This window comes from Colletotrichum karsti (genome assembly GCF_011947395.1).
Source record: "Colletotrichum karsti strain CkLH20 chromosome Unknown Scaffold2, whole genome shotgun sequence".
In the NCBI taxonomy this organism is placed as follows: domain Eukaryota; kingdom Fungi; phylum Ascomycota; class Sordariomycetes; order Glomerellales; family Glomerellaceae; genus Colletotrichum; species Colletotrichum karsti.
This window is the reverse complement of record NW_024065902.1, coordinates 831,940-847,369: the sequence shown is the minus strand read 5'-3', so window position 1 is coordinate 847,369 and position 15,430 is coordinate 831,940. Positions and strand designations below refer to the sequence as shown.

Genomic DNA, 15,430 nt, shown 5'->3' with positions numbered 1-15,430 from the left:
CCCCCCCCCCCCCCCCCCCCCCCCCCCGCCCCCCCCCCCCCCCCCCCCCCCCCCCCCCCCCCCCAGTCCCGGAAATGTATTCTGTAACATGTGAGTAAAACTGAAAGATTCAGTTAGCTTCTTGGAAACCACCGGTAGCTCATGTTCATAGCACTCAAGAATGAATCCAATTGAAGATGTAATGCGACCGCGCTGATGGACTACGCTTTTATCTATGTTCCCATATGCAGATTTCTAGATACAATATTTCCGGTCTCTAGCCGTTCCCGGCCAGTACTGTGCTAAACGCCAACGCTGATAGTTGTGATTTCTGGTGATATATGTAGGATGAAAATAGTAGAGACGAGTTTCGCCTCAACATCAGCTTCCAGATGCTTTCTCGTTCTCGGCAGTCATCTTTGCATTCGTCCTCTCGGCTCTCCACTGCTGGCCCCAGTACCAATGAATAACCGCCAACGGACCAACCACAACTGTGACGAGGGCCAATCCAAGAAAGGCGGCTCCAGGTCCAGTGGAAGCGATGAATGTCTCTATGAACGCAACACCGATGGCGCCCAGCCCGCACCTAACCAAGTTGTTGATAGCTGTCGCACTTGCTCCTTTCCCAGGGCAAAGATCTGTGACGAGAGTCTGATTCAGGGCAAAGACAGCATTGCTGGTCGCAGCAATGAAGAACTGGAGTGTAAGCGGCACAGCAATCCACCCAACCAGCGAGGTTACAGACGGAAAGTTGAGTGATACACCATAGGCCCCCGTCGAAGCAACGAAGATCACGACGACCCACGGAAGGCGTCGAAGTCGGGCTCGCTCTATCGGGAAGTCGGCGGGCATGTTCTTCGCGGTCAGTTTGCCGGTGGTTTCGACATTGTGTGTTGCTTTGTATAATTCTTCCGCGGCGAGATAATCTCTGGTCATCAGCTTGCCAGCGATGGCTGAGCCAACGATCGTCCCGAATCCTGATCGTCAAGACTTAGTCCGGGTCTCAGACTTACACCATGCGGTGAGGTGACATACCATTGGGTAAAAACGCCAAACCAATTTGAAGTTCGCTCAGATTAAACAACTGTTTGAAAAGCCCAGTAGTGCTGGACGTAACCATGCTCCAGATGGTGTAAACCACACCACCAAAGACCAGGTTAACGAGAATGTCTTTCTGCACCAGAAGTCGTAATGGTTCCAGAAAGGTAGCCAGTGTCACCTTTGGCCGCGGGAGCGGTTCTTCCGGGTCCTCCAGATAGTCGGGCTCCTTTGTGACAAAGCGTATCAGAGGCTTGTAAACGCCCCCCAACCGGAGCGAGCCATTCCCGGCAATGCTGCGCATGGTCTCGGGCAGAAAGAAGATGATCACAATAGTGACCACCGAGGAGAGTATCAAAAGGAAGACGAAGATAGATCGGAAACCGAGGAAGTTTGCGAGCAGACCGCCGAGCACAGGCCCAACCGCGATGCTGAAGTTTCGGACTTCGAGATACCTCCGAGTAAGCAACTCCGAGCACCCAACCATACAAGTGAAACAGGAGCACACGACTTACTCGCCTGGTAAAAACTAATGAACTCTCCCCGCTCGGCAGGAGGAGAGATATCCTGGATGACACCGTTTCCTGAGGTGGCTGTTAGAACTGATGACGACGGGAAATATCGTTTAAAAATAGGCTGGAGTATGGCTCGGTCTCGGCTGTAACTCACCAATGCTCACGGTCGAAGCACTCCCAGCCGCTTGCAATCCACGGAAAATCATGAGGACGGCAAAATTTGGCGAAAAGCTCAAGCCGATGTTGGCGATAATGTAGACAGCAAAGGATGCAATGTAGATAGGTCGTCTCCCTAAGGCGTCTGAAATTGAGCCCCAAATGAGTGGTGAAATGCCTTGGATAATGAGGTAAGACGTAATCGTCAGCGACACCATCTCAGCGCTCACATGCAAATCCTGTGTCAGAGTGAGCGAAGGTTCGTAAATACGAAGGATACAGAGCTTACGCGTGAGATGGCGTCGAGAGAGGGGAAATAGATGTTTGACGATAGGCCAGAGAAGAGTCCAGCAGTACCTATAATGACAATAACAAACCACTTTTGCCTCTTGTTGAAGATGTGATAGGGCGGCTCCGGGGGCTGCTCATTCAGTGTTTCCTCGGCGCTTGAATCGTCGAACGGATTCCGAGATTCATTCGGCGATGTGTCGTCCACAGAGTTCGTGTCTGCAAAGGGATTGCGGAACTGGCTGTCGTGGTCACTTTCACTCTCCCGAATAGAAGGAAGTGACACCGTTCGCTCAAAGAACACATCCAAAGACGAGAAGCTGTCCTCGGCAGGGCTCCTAGAGCGGATGCTCATGCGATCCCTCAGGGAGACTCTAGTCGGCGATATGTATTCGTCGTGCTCGTTGCCTTGCTTGAGATCAGTCTCGCCGGTCAGGAGGTGCATACCTCCTGTAGCGGCAGCGGATAGACTTCTGCGTAGGCTATTCTGCCGCATTCGAGGGGACACACTTCCCTCGGCAGCCATTGTGAGAAGAGAGGCCGACTGTTGTTTTGATGACATTGAACTTGAGTAGGATCACAGCACCCGGGAATTTTGTGAGGCATCCCGTGTAGTTATTGACTCTCTGTACAGCCACATGGCAAGATTCTAAATCTCTCAACTTACACACAGATCAGCGAGCTTCCGCCAAGACTCACACGGCTGATTCCAAACTAACACCGGCTCCCTTCAAGCCGGACACCTGCGTCGACGGTGAAATGTGCCGACGTCACAAACCACGCAACTTCGCTGACACGCCGGTAAGGGTTGCCAAAAATAGGGCGGCAGAGTATCTGGGTTTCAACTGTAGTTCGTTGTCGGTGCACACGTCCGGCGAAGTCGATCTGCCTTGAGTAATTGACTTTTACCCAAATCTGCTCGTATCGCAACCCTACTGGCTGGCATTACAGTAAGCGTGAAACGCTCATGGGTGCTACCCCGAGTTTAAAACCGCCCGTCGGCCTGCCATGTGTCACTCCTTTGCGTATCAGCTCCGGTAATAAAGACATCGGAGCCTCATGCTTCGCCAAGAATAGTGATTAGCACCGTTTGCACAAGAGGAGCCGATATCTTTGCAACTTTACCCCGCGGGACATTTCTGTTGCTCTTCTCAGACGGCTTGGATTACGAATGCCCAGACGCCCGCATCAACATTACTCGCCTTATCTTTCTCTCTTTCAGAAAGAATGAGCTAAGACGTTCGAACACCTCTCAAAACGTTCAGTTGTGGTTTGGGTTGACTTACACACCCGTTGACTCAGCCAACGCAACTAATATCCTCCCACAAATGATATTTTTGATCCTACATTCCTGCTTTAACTACTCATGGTATGATTTACATCTAAGCTCTCCAAAGCTTTCAAACTCTAACAGCTCATCGACAGATACCTACCGACATATAAGAGACATAATGGTTGGTCCATCTTTGACCAGGAGGAGAGCACTTCCTCCCCTTAGGCTGGACCTAGATCTTGTACGCAGACAACAAGATCAACAACGAGACCGCGATGATCCAAAAACACCTGCGGGGCCGCTCACGCCCAATCGGCCGTTGATCGGCTCTGCGCTTCCAGAGATTACGCTTGCACGGCCGACGACTTCGAGCAGTGCGTTCCGCACGCCTCAAACGACTCGCCCTACAACACCAACCTCAACATTTGCAGACCCTGTTGACACTCGTCCTTCCACGCCCACGATACCAGCATCACTACCAGTGTCGCGGACGTCATTCTTCACCTCAACAACACGAGTTCCATCGCTTGTACTTCCTTCAATATCGTCAGGGAGCCCGCCAAGTCCTACAAACACCGTTTTCATTACGCAAGCACCGCACACGATCACGGTAACTGCACCCCCTGTGCCCTCCGCGCCCGCGGCGCCGACCCAAATACTCATTCCAAGTGATGCCGCCGATACAAGGCCCCCACCAACTACAATACCAGCGAACAATGGAGTTTCATTCACAACGGGGGCTGGTGTCGTGGTGATTGGTGTCCTCGGAGGCGTAGGTATGTTAACCTCTCATCACGAAAGCTATCATCATATGCTCACTCTTTTAGCTGCCACATCAATCCTGGCTATGATTGCGATGATACTCTGGCGGAAACGAAAGCGAGGTCAAACTGGCGGGGTAAGGCTTCTTGATGAGCCAGGTGACCCAAGATGATTTGTCCGCCATGTAAGAAAGCCGGGAGTTAATAGCGAGGATACCTAAAATGGTAGTTCCAGAAATGTCATCTGTCCAACTGCGCTCATTGTTCATGAGATTACTGTAGTATACTTATTACTTAAAAGATGTCGTTTCATCACTGCTCAATGGCCGACAAAGTTCGGATTGGGTGTTGGCTAATCCTCCTTGCACGTTGGTCGAGACGGCGACCCGCGGGTTGCACACACGAAGCTATGAGAACTTTCATGCACGCAGGCAACGCGCACAAAGGAAGACACGAATTCAGACATGATTAGAAAACTTCCTGACATCTATACATAGTATTGTGCTTTAGTTGACTCTGACCTCTCAATCTCACTGTTTGAAATTGGGAGAGACATCCGCCATCTGTCTCTTGTGCTCTCCTTTCTCTACCATATCCTTGATAGCCTCATCTGCTACCTTCATAGCCTGGACGCCAGCGGGTGCCCCACAGTACACAGTAGCTTGGAGAATTGCCTCCTGGATCTCGAGCTCAGTGAGTCCATTTCTGATGGCGCCACGAATGTGGATTCCAAACTCGGCCCAGCTCTTCAGAGCAATGAGCATTCCAATGTCTGCAAAAATTTAGTCAGATATCTCATCAATCGTCAACATAAATGGACTTACTCAGAAGGCTACGCTGCTTGCGCTCGAGACCGGGACGGGACCATATGTTTCCCCAGGCCCATCTGCTTCTTATTAGTGGAAGTATATTTTAACGAAGTGGCATCGGAGTCTTACTCGGTTATCAGTTCTTGCTGAGCGTACGCGAACTCGCTTGATCCATTACGCAAGGCGTTCTCGACGTACGTTTCCCCAACAACCTCTCGGCGATTCTTGAGACCCTGTTCGAACAACTCGGCACGCAGCTTGTCGGTGTTTTGAGAAGACATTTTCTTCTTTATTGGGGACTAGGTTGAACAAGATATCGATCTAAGGCGAGAAGATGATGTTGCGATGGATAGAAACGTTGAAGCTGCGATGAGGAACAAGCCTCACGCATTATTTTATCCGGATTCGGGAGATGCACGTGCCAATTGAGGGGTGATTCCGGAGCTAAGTCTGTAGACTCGGGCCGCAACCGGGGGAATAACCCCACACCAGCATTACGCCGATGTTCCGTGCGGGACTGTGGGACTATGCCGATGCTATCCCGCTTTTTCTAACCTACATGTGTACCAGAACTACAAACCAGTCACTTTTTGTATTCTTTCTTTCAATGGAAATTCACACCGAACAGAGCATCTCCAGAACACTACTGTAACGACGAGATCAGATACTGGTATTTATCTCGAGCCAAATACGGATCTTCACCGTCTCCAGGCCCATATGCCATCGAGTGCTACCTGTTTAAGTGCAATCTACTCCCTTGATTTGGTAGGTAATCTCAGGCCCAAGTTTTCCGATGTTACAAAATCCTTCTTTGTTTCCATCAAATACCAACTGTAGAGCAGCCCTCACGATTTCAGTCGTAAGATACCCCGCTCTGTCACCATCAATAGTACCCAACAGCTGGGCAACTAAGGGACCGAAGTCAGGAAGCAACGCTTTGATGGTGGGCAGCTGAGGCGCGTCGAGGAACGTATTGTGTTCAGTACCGTTAATAATCGGTAGGAGTGCCGGGCCGCGCAAATTCGCCCACGTCTGGTTCCAGGGAGCAATACCGTCCAGAGTCCTGTTGAGTGATATCGGTGTTCCCACCATAACAAACGGCCGGTCCGTACCCTCGGTGGTAATAGGTCCATACATTGCACCGTCAAAGTTCAGACCCCCAAGTACGCGCTGATCCACACGAACGGCTTCCGCAGCAGTTGCACCTCCGAGGGAATGTCCGTAGACGAAGATCTTCTGCGAGTCGATCGTGGCCTTTGTGCCGTCCAAAAGCTGAGCCGCGACGGAAGGAGTGGTCAATTGGTCAATCAGGAATGATACGTCGGCTTGACGTGTCTGCAATCGAAGGGATGTTAGGGCATGTTCATGACGTCTAAACCATCATCAGGGAAATGACTTACCTCGACCAGTCTCGTAACAAATTTCACCTCGCTATTGTTTGCATTGACAGCGTAGACAACGCTCCCATCAGGAAATTCAACTATGCTGGTCTCATATGTGTGGTCCATTGTGATGACGATGTAGCCATAACTGGCAAGTGTTCGGGCTAAAAGGCCGTATGCCAGCCTTGAACCTCCACGACCAGGCGAGAAAAGAACCAATGGATAGCCCTCTTTAGCGGAGTTTCTTTTCGACCTGCAAGGCCGTCCCAAGTCGCAGAACTCCAGTTCGAGGTCATCGAAGACATCGTCTGGAACTGGGACGCCAAAGGAGCCGGAAACTTGCGCCATCACCTTCGCAGTCGTTGGCGGCATGTACGGAACCACATCATTCGTGCAGTTCTTCTGGTCGAGAGGGACGTAAGCTGATACAAGAACTCGGCGCTTCTCGGGTTTATCTTCGGGAGCATATGGATCCCATCTTGCCGAGTCTTCAAAGGTCTTCACCTTATATGCAACGGAATGAGGTCCCCCAAGAGGGCTGGGTATAATGACGGCCGCGGCCAACGAGGCGAATACGGCAGAGTAGGAGACCCTCATATTGAACAATTTGGGCATTGGCCTGGCTCGACTTTGGTAGAAAGACGATATCCTAGCGCCACATAAAGCTTTCTTATACCCAATCTTTCTTCTGTTGTGGAAGGGAGAGCAATCATGTCATTGAGGCAGTGCAAGCATTCCACGGGTTGGAAATACGAGGTGCAGCTAGAACCACGGCATTTTGTCCACAAGAGGCAACCCAATGTACAGAGTGACCTTGGATATAACTTGGCCGGATGCCGGGTAGCTGTCAGCAAAAGTAAGATGCCGAGATTCATGCTGTAATCACGGAAAAATATGAGGCTACACCAGTTGATAAAAGCCGGTAAATTGCCGTGACGAGAGACAGCTCGAGGGTCATATCATCTCGTCAAATCTGGTGGATCAATCCAAGCCAGGGATATTGATCCTCATTACTCTATTCAACTTGCTATGCTTTGAATGAGACATCGACATTGTCATGAGTTTGACGTCAGACGAGAGCATCAATGCAGTCAGCATTTAGGCAGCATCTTATGACAAGCGACCTCGCCACTAGCAGTACAAAAGCGCCGGCCTGTACAGGCGGACCGCCCCGCATGGCTGACCAAAGTCCCATATGCTCTCCCTTCAATGACAAATCCAGAACATCCTCATCTGTTTTCTTGTCTTCGTCCTTCGCCCAGCCTGAAATCGTATCCGGAAGCCAAAGGTGCGCAGCCGACCTAAAAATGATCAACGGTTCTGGATGAGAAGCTCTGGTTTGGTGGAGAAGACAACTAAGTTTCGGGCCGTTCTACCTTATTCAAACGCCTACTACGCGCGTGCAGACTTCATAATAAGCAATCGTGACTTTCAGATGGAAAGCCTGATTACTGTGTCAACGGGATGATGACCTGTGGACAAGAGAACCCATGAGCAGTGGCTCGCCGTTTCATCGGACCCTTCTTTACATAGGCTTGTTGATTCGAAGTTCTTCACCGTGGTTACATTGTACGCTGATTATTTTCGAAGCTGAGCTGCTGGAACCGGCGCTTAGGGTGTGAACAGCCCCCACAACCCATCGAGGTTCAGGGGTCAGAACGGCCTAGTGTAACTGGACTTCACCGCGAGATCATCAGAGGGCTGAATGACTTGGTGTTTTCTGTGCAGGCAGAAGGCTTATTTTCATGAAAAAAACTTGTTCATTTCCACAGACCCTGGGCAGTGGCCAATGGCTTTATGGCGATGAAGCAGGGCCATTTATCTGCCCCCAACCACGATGTGACCACCCAGGCAGTTATTACAGGGCTTGAAAGGAGCGGCTGAACCTGAGCTGGTTATTGGGTTGCATCTTTGGACCATTTCCGCCCTCAACCCCAAAGGCCCAACTTCAGCAAGCTTACTTTTGCGTACCTTCGACAGGCATCATGCATACAGTTTTTCATGATGATTGGCAGCTTTTTATGTCTTGTTACAGAATGGATCGGCCAGGGCCTAGACATTACAGCGCACGAGAATGAGTTGCACACATCAATCGCCGGGCTCGATAAGTAGCCAGTATTATCTAGTAAAGTAAGGCTCGCCTCGCCTAGGAAGCCCCTTCCTCTTCTCGCGCATGTCGTTCTACGGATCACTTATTGTAGAGCAATATGGAAAAACTCAAGTCCTCAAGATCGTTCCCATGGTTGGGTCAAAAACGTGGCCAGTCCCCGGACTCAATCGACTTTACACGCCAGCGTGGACATTCGCATAGCCAGTCCCAAAACTCACGAGATGGCATTTTCCATGGTTCAAGGACCAGTGATTCACCAGAAGATATCGGCAGTGGTAATGGTGGTCCCCGAAACTACAATCGTGTTGCGACGAACGAAAAGGCCTCCAACGGCCCACGCTTCCCGAAGCACAACGTCTCAGCATGGACTGCATTTGCAGATGCCGCGGCTGTCATTCTGCCTCTTGCTGTTTTAGTATTCATAATACTGGTCTGGAGACTGGATGGGTCTCGTACTGAAGAGAACTCATACGCGAGATGGAGAAATGCCATCACGGTGGTGAGTTGAATGCAGCATGACAGATAGCTTGACAACATGGGCATGATTGGGCGTAACTAATATTTTGTAATATAGCTCGCAACACTCTTCCCCATCATCTTTGCAGCGGTCATAGGACGACTGATGAGTGAAGCCGCGCGATGGAGACTGGAAAAGGGATCTACTATCGGCTCTCTCGAACAGCTGATGGGAAGCCGAACCGTGGGAGGAACTCTTCACACCCTGATCGAGTTCAACACCTTCAACATCCTTGGTCTTGGTCTGATCCTCATCTGGGCGTTCTCACCTCTTGGAGGTCAAGCGGTCCTGCGGATGTTGACTGTTCGACTGAAGCCAGAGTTCAAGACCACGGATCTCACATACTTCGATACACTCGCCAGCAACCAGCTTAACACCTTGCCGGTAGCGAGTAGTTCTTCCATCGTGGCATTGGCCAATACCGGTATTCTTGGCTACATGGCGACGGTCTATGCATCCTTCATCGCGCAACCGGAGTCCATCCAAAGCGACACGATGGATCACTGGGGAAACGTCAAGATTCCATTCCTGGACCCAAAGGCTTCCAATAACTGGACAAACGTGTCTCCGGATAGCAAAACGATTCAGTATTCCTCTCTAACCGGTATCCCTTTGAAATACTCAAGCACCAGCAACATGTCGTTTACGATTGAGTCAAATCATGTTCATCTTGATTGCAACAATATCACCAAGTTCCCGTCAGACTTTCCTCAAGAGAACATGACCAATATGACGAGTAAATTTTGGGCGGATAGTCAAACATACAGCGATGACATCCTGACGGCGCCCAACGGGACGTGGCGAGGGATCAAAAACCATTTGGACAGCACTCAGAACCTGACGACCTGGGCAGTCGCACTCGACAGATTTGTCGACCCTTTCTGGGCCGACTTAAGCCTCCAGGACGCCAGGCTAAAAGAAAAGCTGAACACCACACAGGGCATTGAAGACATCAGGGATGGCCTGAGACTATTCGTCAATGAAACGGGTATCCAAGCAGAACAGGCCAACATGCTGCTGCAGATTATTATCCCGAAGACTAGAATCCGCAGGGCGCCACTCAAACTCGAAGCTGTGTGCGGTGTTACCCAACAATACGTCGAATCTCGCGTCAATTGCACGTACGTGCCCTCATCTAACCGGCATACTTGCGCTGTGGTAGCACAGCGGCCTTCTCAACAACCGCTCGGTCCGGAGAACATCTCTATACTATCCTTGCCGCATCTTTTCTACTGGATTACCAGAGAGTTTCCTCTTGCGGCAACGGGCCGACCGCTAGCGGGATTCCCTGACTTCTCCGTTCAGTATCTGAAGGACCCTACGTTCGCAGAACTCGGGTCATCGCCGGAAGTCACGATGGATGAACTCAATGAAGACACGATCGGAATACGCTTCAATCAACTCCTCAATACTTATCTTATGCTTGCCCAACAGCAGCTGCAGATTACGAGCAGCAGTCTCGGCCAGACAACAAGCTTTGACCAAAATATCACAACTACTTCGGAAACAAGCAACCTCGTTGAGGTATTCCGGGTTTCGGGGCCGTGGATAGGGCTTTGTTTAGTCGCTTGTCTCGTCCTCCTTGCCGGCGGTATTCTCAGCGTTGTCTTCACTCACATAACGCATGGCCCCGAGGTCTTGGGATATGTCTCTACGTTGATTCGCGACTCCAAGTTCATGGATTTGCTCATCAACACCAGTTGGATGGACGGCACTGAACTCACAAAAGAGCTGAGAAAACAGAGAATACGATACGGTTACACGCATCATACGATGGGCGGAGAACCCCTGATAGGCGTTGGATATCAGGCCGACACAGAGGAGATCAAGGATTTCATTGCGCGTCACTAGGATGGATGTTCTCCCTATAGTTCAATTCACATATCCAGTCTTTGGGATGGATCGTTTCTGCAAGTTATGCTTTCAATGATGTGTCCAGCTGAACCAACCGATGATGTTTCCACCAAGCATCTTATTCAATCAAAATGATATTCCTGTTGTATCGCAACAGTACTGCCCTGCGTCATTTTAGAGCTCTGTTCCAAGCACTAGGTTTCAAAATGGAGACTGGATTCCTTCCACCCACCACGGGGCCGACTAACTCCGCGCTTAGCACGCTTTTGTTGTCATCTGTCCCTCCACTTTGGTGCGGAGGATCAGATCAGGCTGACCACTAGACTTTCGTAGTCCTTGCATGATTTGCATGAGTAGCTCATGAAGTCTTCCGTTGACCCTCTTAGACTGCTACCTAAGTTTCTTACTGGACGACTATAAAGAGGAGCCGTGATACTTTTTGCATCGTATCCCCGCTTTCAACCCAGGGTTGAAACCCCCAGATAAGACTCCGGAGAGTGGGCTGTCTGGCTTGCAACTATATATGGCACTGAACGAACGAGTTCTGCTCAGTATGTCGCACTCTGCTTACCGTTCTTGATGTACGCCCACGAACCCCAAGCAGTCAACATGCAGATTTCTCAGCCTTCGCTGCTGCGATCGTTGGAGGGAGTAGCGAATGCTACGAAATCCTCAGAATCCGAAACTATATCGATCCGAGCATGGATCACATCAAACAATGATCCGGATTGTTCATCCTTCGAGGACTGGAAGTTATCTCTCGATACCGCCTCAAAACAATACATAAAGGGGGACAGACAGTTTCATATTGCGAGCTTAACTCTCTTGGTGTCCTTCCTGAGAGAGTCTTCCCGCCATGATCAAGTAGTGTCGCCCAGTGATCTGAGCCAGTGCTGGGACATGGTGCGCAATGCCGCCATGTTCGACGACGGGGCTTCTCGTGGTCTCTTTACTGCCTCTCGCAGTGCACAGGGCTTTCTGGCAATTCCGCTATGTAGCCTGGTCAAAGACGGCAACCTCGACGAACTGATTCGTGTCCATGTTTGGATGCCAGACGGGATGCGAGGAAATCCCGACTTCGCAGTTCATTCTCACCAGCCTTTCGCCCAGAGCTGGATTCTCGCGGGAGAAGGCTTGGATCACTCATACGAGGTTGAGCCTGTCACTAACACAAACGACGCGACGCATGCCAAATTTGCTCTTGCATGGAGTGGAAGTGACGCTCAGTCTAAAAGTCACGACAAGACTTACACGGCGCATCAGACCTACTCCATCGTCGAAAACACAGGCGAGCTTCGTAAGGCAACCGAAATTTCGTCCGAATTACACGAGACAAACACAACGTACTCCATACCAGCAGCTGCATTCCATAGGTCAGAAGTGAGCCCCGACAGCTTACACGCTACATTCTTCTTTTTCGATGCCCATCGCGGGTTTGTCAAAGATGCTGGCGTCCTAGGCCCCCCCAAAGGAGACTCTTTCAAGCAGTACCGAGACCCAGCGGGTATCACTGCCTTGGAGCTCATTCAAGCGGTCGACGCTGTACGTTCATGGGAGGCTTTGATGGAGGAAGGACGGAAACATGCGCAGAAAACCGACTGGGAAGATGCTCTCCGAGCTTTCAACAAAGCTATCAGCCTCTGCTCCCCCGAGAAAGCCTTCCCGAACGCGAACCTCTACGAGCATCTCGTATTGGGCGAGATAGGCTGCACGAACCGCAGATTTGGCAGATACGACGCTGCCAGGGCCTACTTGGAGAAGGCAATCAGCGGCTTGAGGCCTTGCATACAGCGAGTCGAGTTCAGCGGAGAGCTGGGAGTGACGTATCGGCACGCGGGGCTTCTCGAAGACGCAGCCGCCGCTTTCACGCAACAATACGAGACTGCTGAAGAGCTCGGATCTGAGCGGGAAATATGCCGAGCCATTGGCAACATGGGGATGGTCAACTTTCAATTGTCCCAGCAGAAAAACGACAGCGAACTACTGGATCTTGCCATTTCGCAACTTCGAGAAAGAGTAGACCGCGCAGAAAGCTTGTTGAAGTCAATTGGCAAGGAGCCTAGCAGCGCAAGTTCTAGGCGCTGGTCGAATGTTGCTGCGACATGGAAGACGATTGGGCTATGTAGGCTCTCGATCTGTCATTATGCTCGTGGGGACGTTCAAGAGGCCATAGAGACCTCAAAAGAGGCTCTGCAGATGACCAGTACCTCGAACGATGCCACTGTCAAGGCCATGACGCGATTCTTCCACGGAAGAGCGTTGCTAATGGCGGAACGGCGGAAAGAAGCACAGAGTCTCTTCAACGTGCCGGAGACGTGCTCACCCGCCATTGCCTTTGCCAAGGAACCCTCGGAGGAACATCGCGGATATCTGCAAGAGCTAGTTGACCACGGAGCAAACTTTGACATTGTTGATGAACAAGGGTACACAGCAATTGACTATGCTGTGTTCAACGGAGATGAGTTGGCGGAGAGTATCATCTTGGAAGGCTTGCGGAAGAACGCCGAAGATGGGATCAAAGAGCGACGAGCTGAAGCTAGGCTTCGCAAGGGATATCGCGAACTGTTCCAGGAACGACTTCGACCCGTGCTAGTGGGTGGTGGACCAGATGTGTTGTCTGAGTTGCGAAAGGCGTATGCCCTTGCGCTTGAGACTGACGCGGCAAAGAGGAGCAGGTTCGATGTGCTCAAGTTCATGTGGTTCTCTGACTTTTGCAACTTTGGCAAACTCCCTCGGTCGAGCGATGGCTCGGTCCGCGAATTCAATTCCGCGTCGTCAAACGCTCAAGAGCCCGAGATCACAGCTGAGAAAATGATCTTCATTTCCTACCGATGGATCAACAAGGACACCGAATCTAATTCGCCCGACGATGCAAAGCATACTCAGTATCGACGTATGCTAAGCGCGATCGAGGAATATCTGGAGCTGAACCCCACGGTCAACAGGAAGACACTGGGCATATGGATGGTAAGAACTCTACTTTGGGCTCGCGGAATAGTAGACGCTGACTTGACGTCCGCTAGGACTTTGCTTGTGTTAACCAGGACGACCCGGATGCAGGAGTCGCTGCTCTTCCTATGATTATCGCTCAGTGTGACGCGATGATTAGCCTCTATGATGATGAGTACTATGATCGTGCTTGGTGCGCAGTAGAAGTCATGATGGCCGAAACTCTGAGGTCTGCCTACGGAATCCATCAATGGTACGAGCATGTTGGAGGCAGCGGGGAGAATACCTTGGGCAAAGGGCTGAGAGTGGCTAAGGATCGAGGGTTGGGCATGAAGAGCAAGAGGCTCACTTTCGAAACGGACAGGCCCAAGGTTCTGTTTCTAGAAAGGCAAAGCAAACTGTTGAGATAGGATCAGAAGTGCTATTTGCTAATTCTTTTACAATATTAAACTCTGATTGCCTTCGTTTGCTTCGAGATCATATGCGGACCACCGCCATATGTATATTAGATGCGAACTGGTCGCCTGAAGCTTCCCTAAGTCTATTGCGCGCTCCCTCGGGGTATTTGGAAATAAGTGCCCTGAAAGCTTCCATGTTCTATCGTGTACATGCCATCGTAAATCGCACTTCGTCGTTGTATATACACAATTAAATCTACAAGGCCATCATCAAGCCAGCAACCAAGGTAAGGCTCAGAAGCATCCCATTCCCTGCGAGAGCACCTGCTGCGCTTGGGGCTGTAGGGGTCGAGGAAGCCTCAGAATTATCGGATGTCGGGGAGGGTGTAGATGAAGCTCCGGTTGATGGGGGTGCTTCAGTTGGTACAGCGGTTTCTGTTGTCGCGCTCGCCGGCAGACTTGACGAAGCACTTGTCGGCTTAGACGAAGCACTGGTTGAAGTTGCTGTCGTCTTGGTAGAGGAGCTACTGATCGGCGTCTTACCAACCACCTCCTGTACCCACTTCCCGGCGTCGCCGGAGTAGATGTCGAAGTAGTTCAGGTGGTTGGCGGATGTGTCTCCTCCAGCGCAAATAGGGTCTGATTCAACGCAGTATGAGCGCATAACGTCGGAATACGCCCTCATACCGGCGAGTTGGTTTTCGGGACGAGGGAACAGTCCGGCACCTCCAGATCCAGACAGGTAGTTGTACGGCTGGTTGGCTGTATGTCGCACATCGCCAAAGATGAGCACGGCGGAGACTAAGAATCGGCTGGTTAGTCAACACAGTTCACAGAAACATGACAGCTATTCGGCTCACTCTTGTTTCCGGGTGCTTTCGTCGCATCTAAGCCCGCGTTTGACTTCTGCTGGCAATCCTGGAAGAATTTACCGCCTCCTCCGCCCAACACGTCGCCAATAACATGACCGCCTTGAGAGTAGCCGCTCAAGACAAGCTTGGAATCCGGGCACCTCTTGTTGTACGCAGTGACCTGTGCTGTGCCGTTCGCCGCACCCTCCTCCACAGATTGACAATACGGTGCCTCTAGCGGGTTCCAGAACTGAATGTCTTCGTAGTCGCAGCTGTCAAGGCCATTGCAGATAGCCGTGACAAGTTTGCCTTGGCGGCCGGGGTACGGTTCGTTATTTCCGCGTGCGAGGAAGACGTGAACGTCGCGACACTCGGCGTCGCCTGTAGACTGACGCGCGGACACCGAGGCAGCCGAGGTCCACGGCAGGGCGGAGAGAAGGGCGAGAGCCGCTGGGAGACTTGAAACCATCGTGATCAGGTCGGAGAGCGGATGGCTGCAGCGGTTTCGATGGGCGAGGTGAAGGGAAGGTGAGGAGAAGTCGACCGCGCG

The 15,430-nt window shown here is 51.2% G+C and overlaps 5 protein-coding genes across 5 annotated transcripts; 2 read left to right on the top strand and 3 right to left on the bottom strand.

The window, feature by feature from the left end:
- Positions 1-360: 360 nt before the first annotated feature.
- On the bottom strand, positions 361-5,100 carry CkaCkLH20_00799 (major facilitator superfamily transporter; the record flags this gene model as incomplete). The annotated part of the gene is made up of 8 exons (XM_038883519.1): positions 361-956; positions 1,015-1,461; positions 1,533-1,601; positions 1,687-1,927; positions 1,978-2,449; positions 4,545-4,782; positions 4,835-4,896; positions 4,949-5,100. The coding sequence occupies 8 exons, from the start codon at positions 5,098-5,100 to the stop codon at positions 361-363; spliced, it is 2,277 nt and encodes a 758-aa protein (XP_038751114.1).
- Positions 5,101-5,557: 457 nt separating this feature from the next.
- On the bottom strand, positions 5,558-6,816 carry CkaCkLH20_00798 (paf acetylhydrolase family protein; the record flags this gene model as incomplete). The annotated part of the gene is made up of 2 exons (XM_038883518.1): positions 5,558-6,154; positions 6,220-6,816. The coding sequence occupies 2 exons, from the start codon at positions 6,814-6,816 to the stop codon at positions 5,558-5,560; spliced, it is 1,194 nt and encodes a 397-aa protein (XP_038751113.1).
- Positions 6,817-8,996: 2,180 nt separating this feature from the next.
- Positions 8,997-10,679, top strand: CkaCkLH20_00797 (uncharacterized protein; the record flags this gene model as incomplete). The annotated part of the gene is made up of 1 exon (XM_038883517.1): positions 8,997-10,679. One exon carries the CDS (start codon positions 8,997-8,999, stop codon positions 10,677-10,679), a length of 1,683 nt encoding a protein of 560 aa, XP_038751112.1.
- Positions 10,680-11,291: 612 nt separating this feature from the next.
- On the top strand, positions 11,292-14,041 carry CkaCkLH20_00796 (uncharacterized protein; the record flags this gene model as incomplete). Its single annotated transcript, XM_038883516.1, has 2 exons — positions 11,292-13,649; positions 13,706-14,041. The coding sequence occupies 2 exons, from the start codon at positions 11,292-11,294 to the stop codon at positions 14,039-14,041; spliced, it is 2,694 nt and encodes an 897-aa protein (XP_038751111.1).
- Positions 14,042-14,445: 404 nt separating this feature from the next.
- On the bottom strand, positions 14,446-15,349 carry CkaCkLH20_00795 (acetylxylan esterase precursor; the record flags this gene model as incomplete). Its single annotated transcript, XM_038883515.1, has 3 exons — positions 14,446-14,507; positions 14,573-14,830; positions 14,890-15,349. The coding sequence occupies 3 exons, from the start codon at positions 15,347-15,349 to the stop codon at positions 14,446-14,448; spliced, it is 780 nt and encodes a 259-aa protein (XP_038751110.1).
- Between the last annotated feature and the right edge of the window lie 81 nt (positions 15,350-15,430).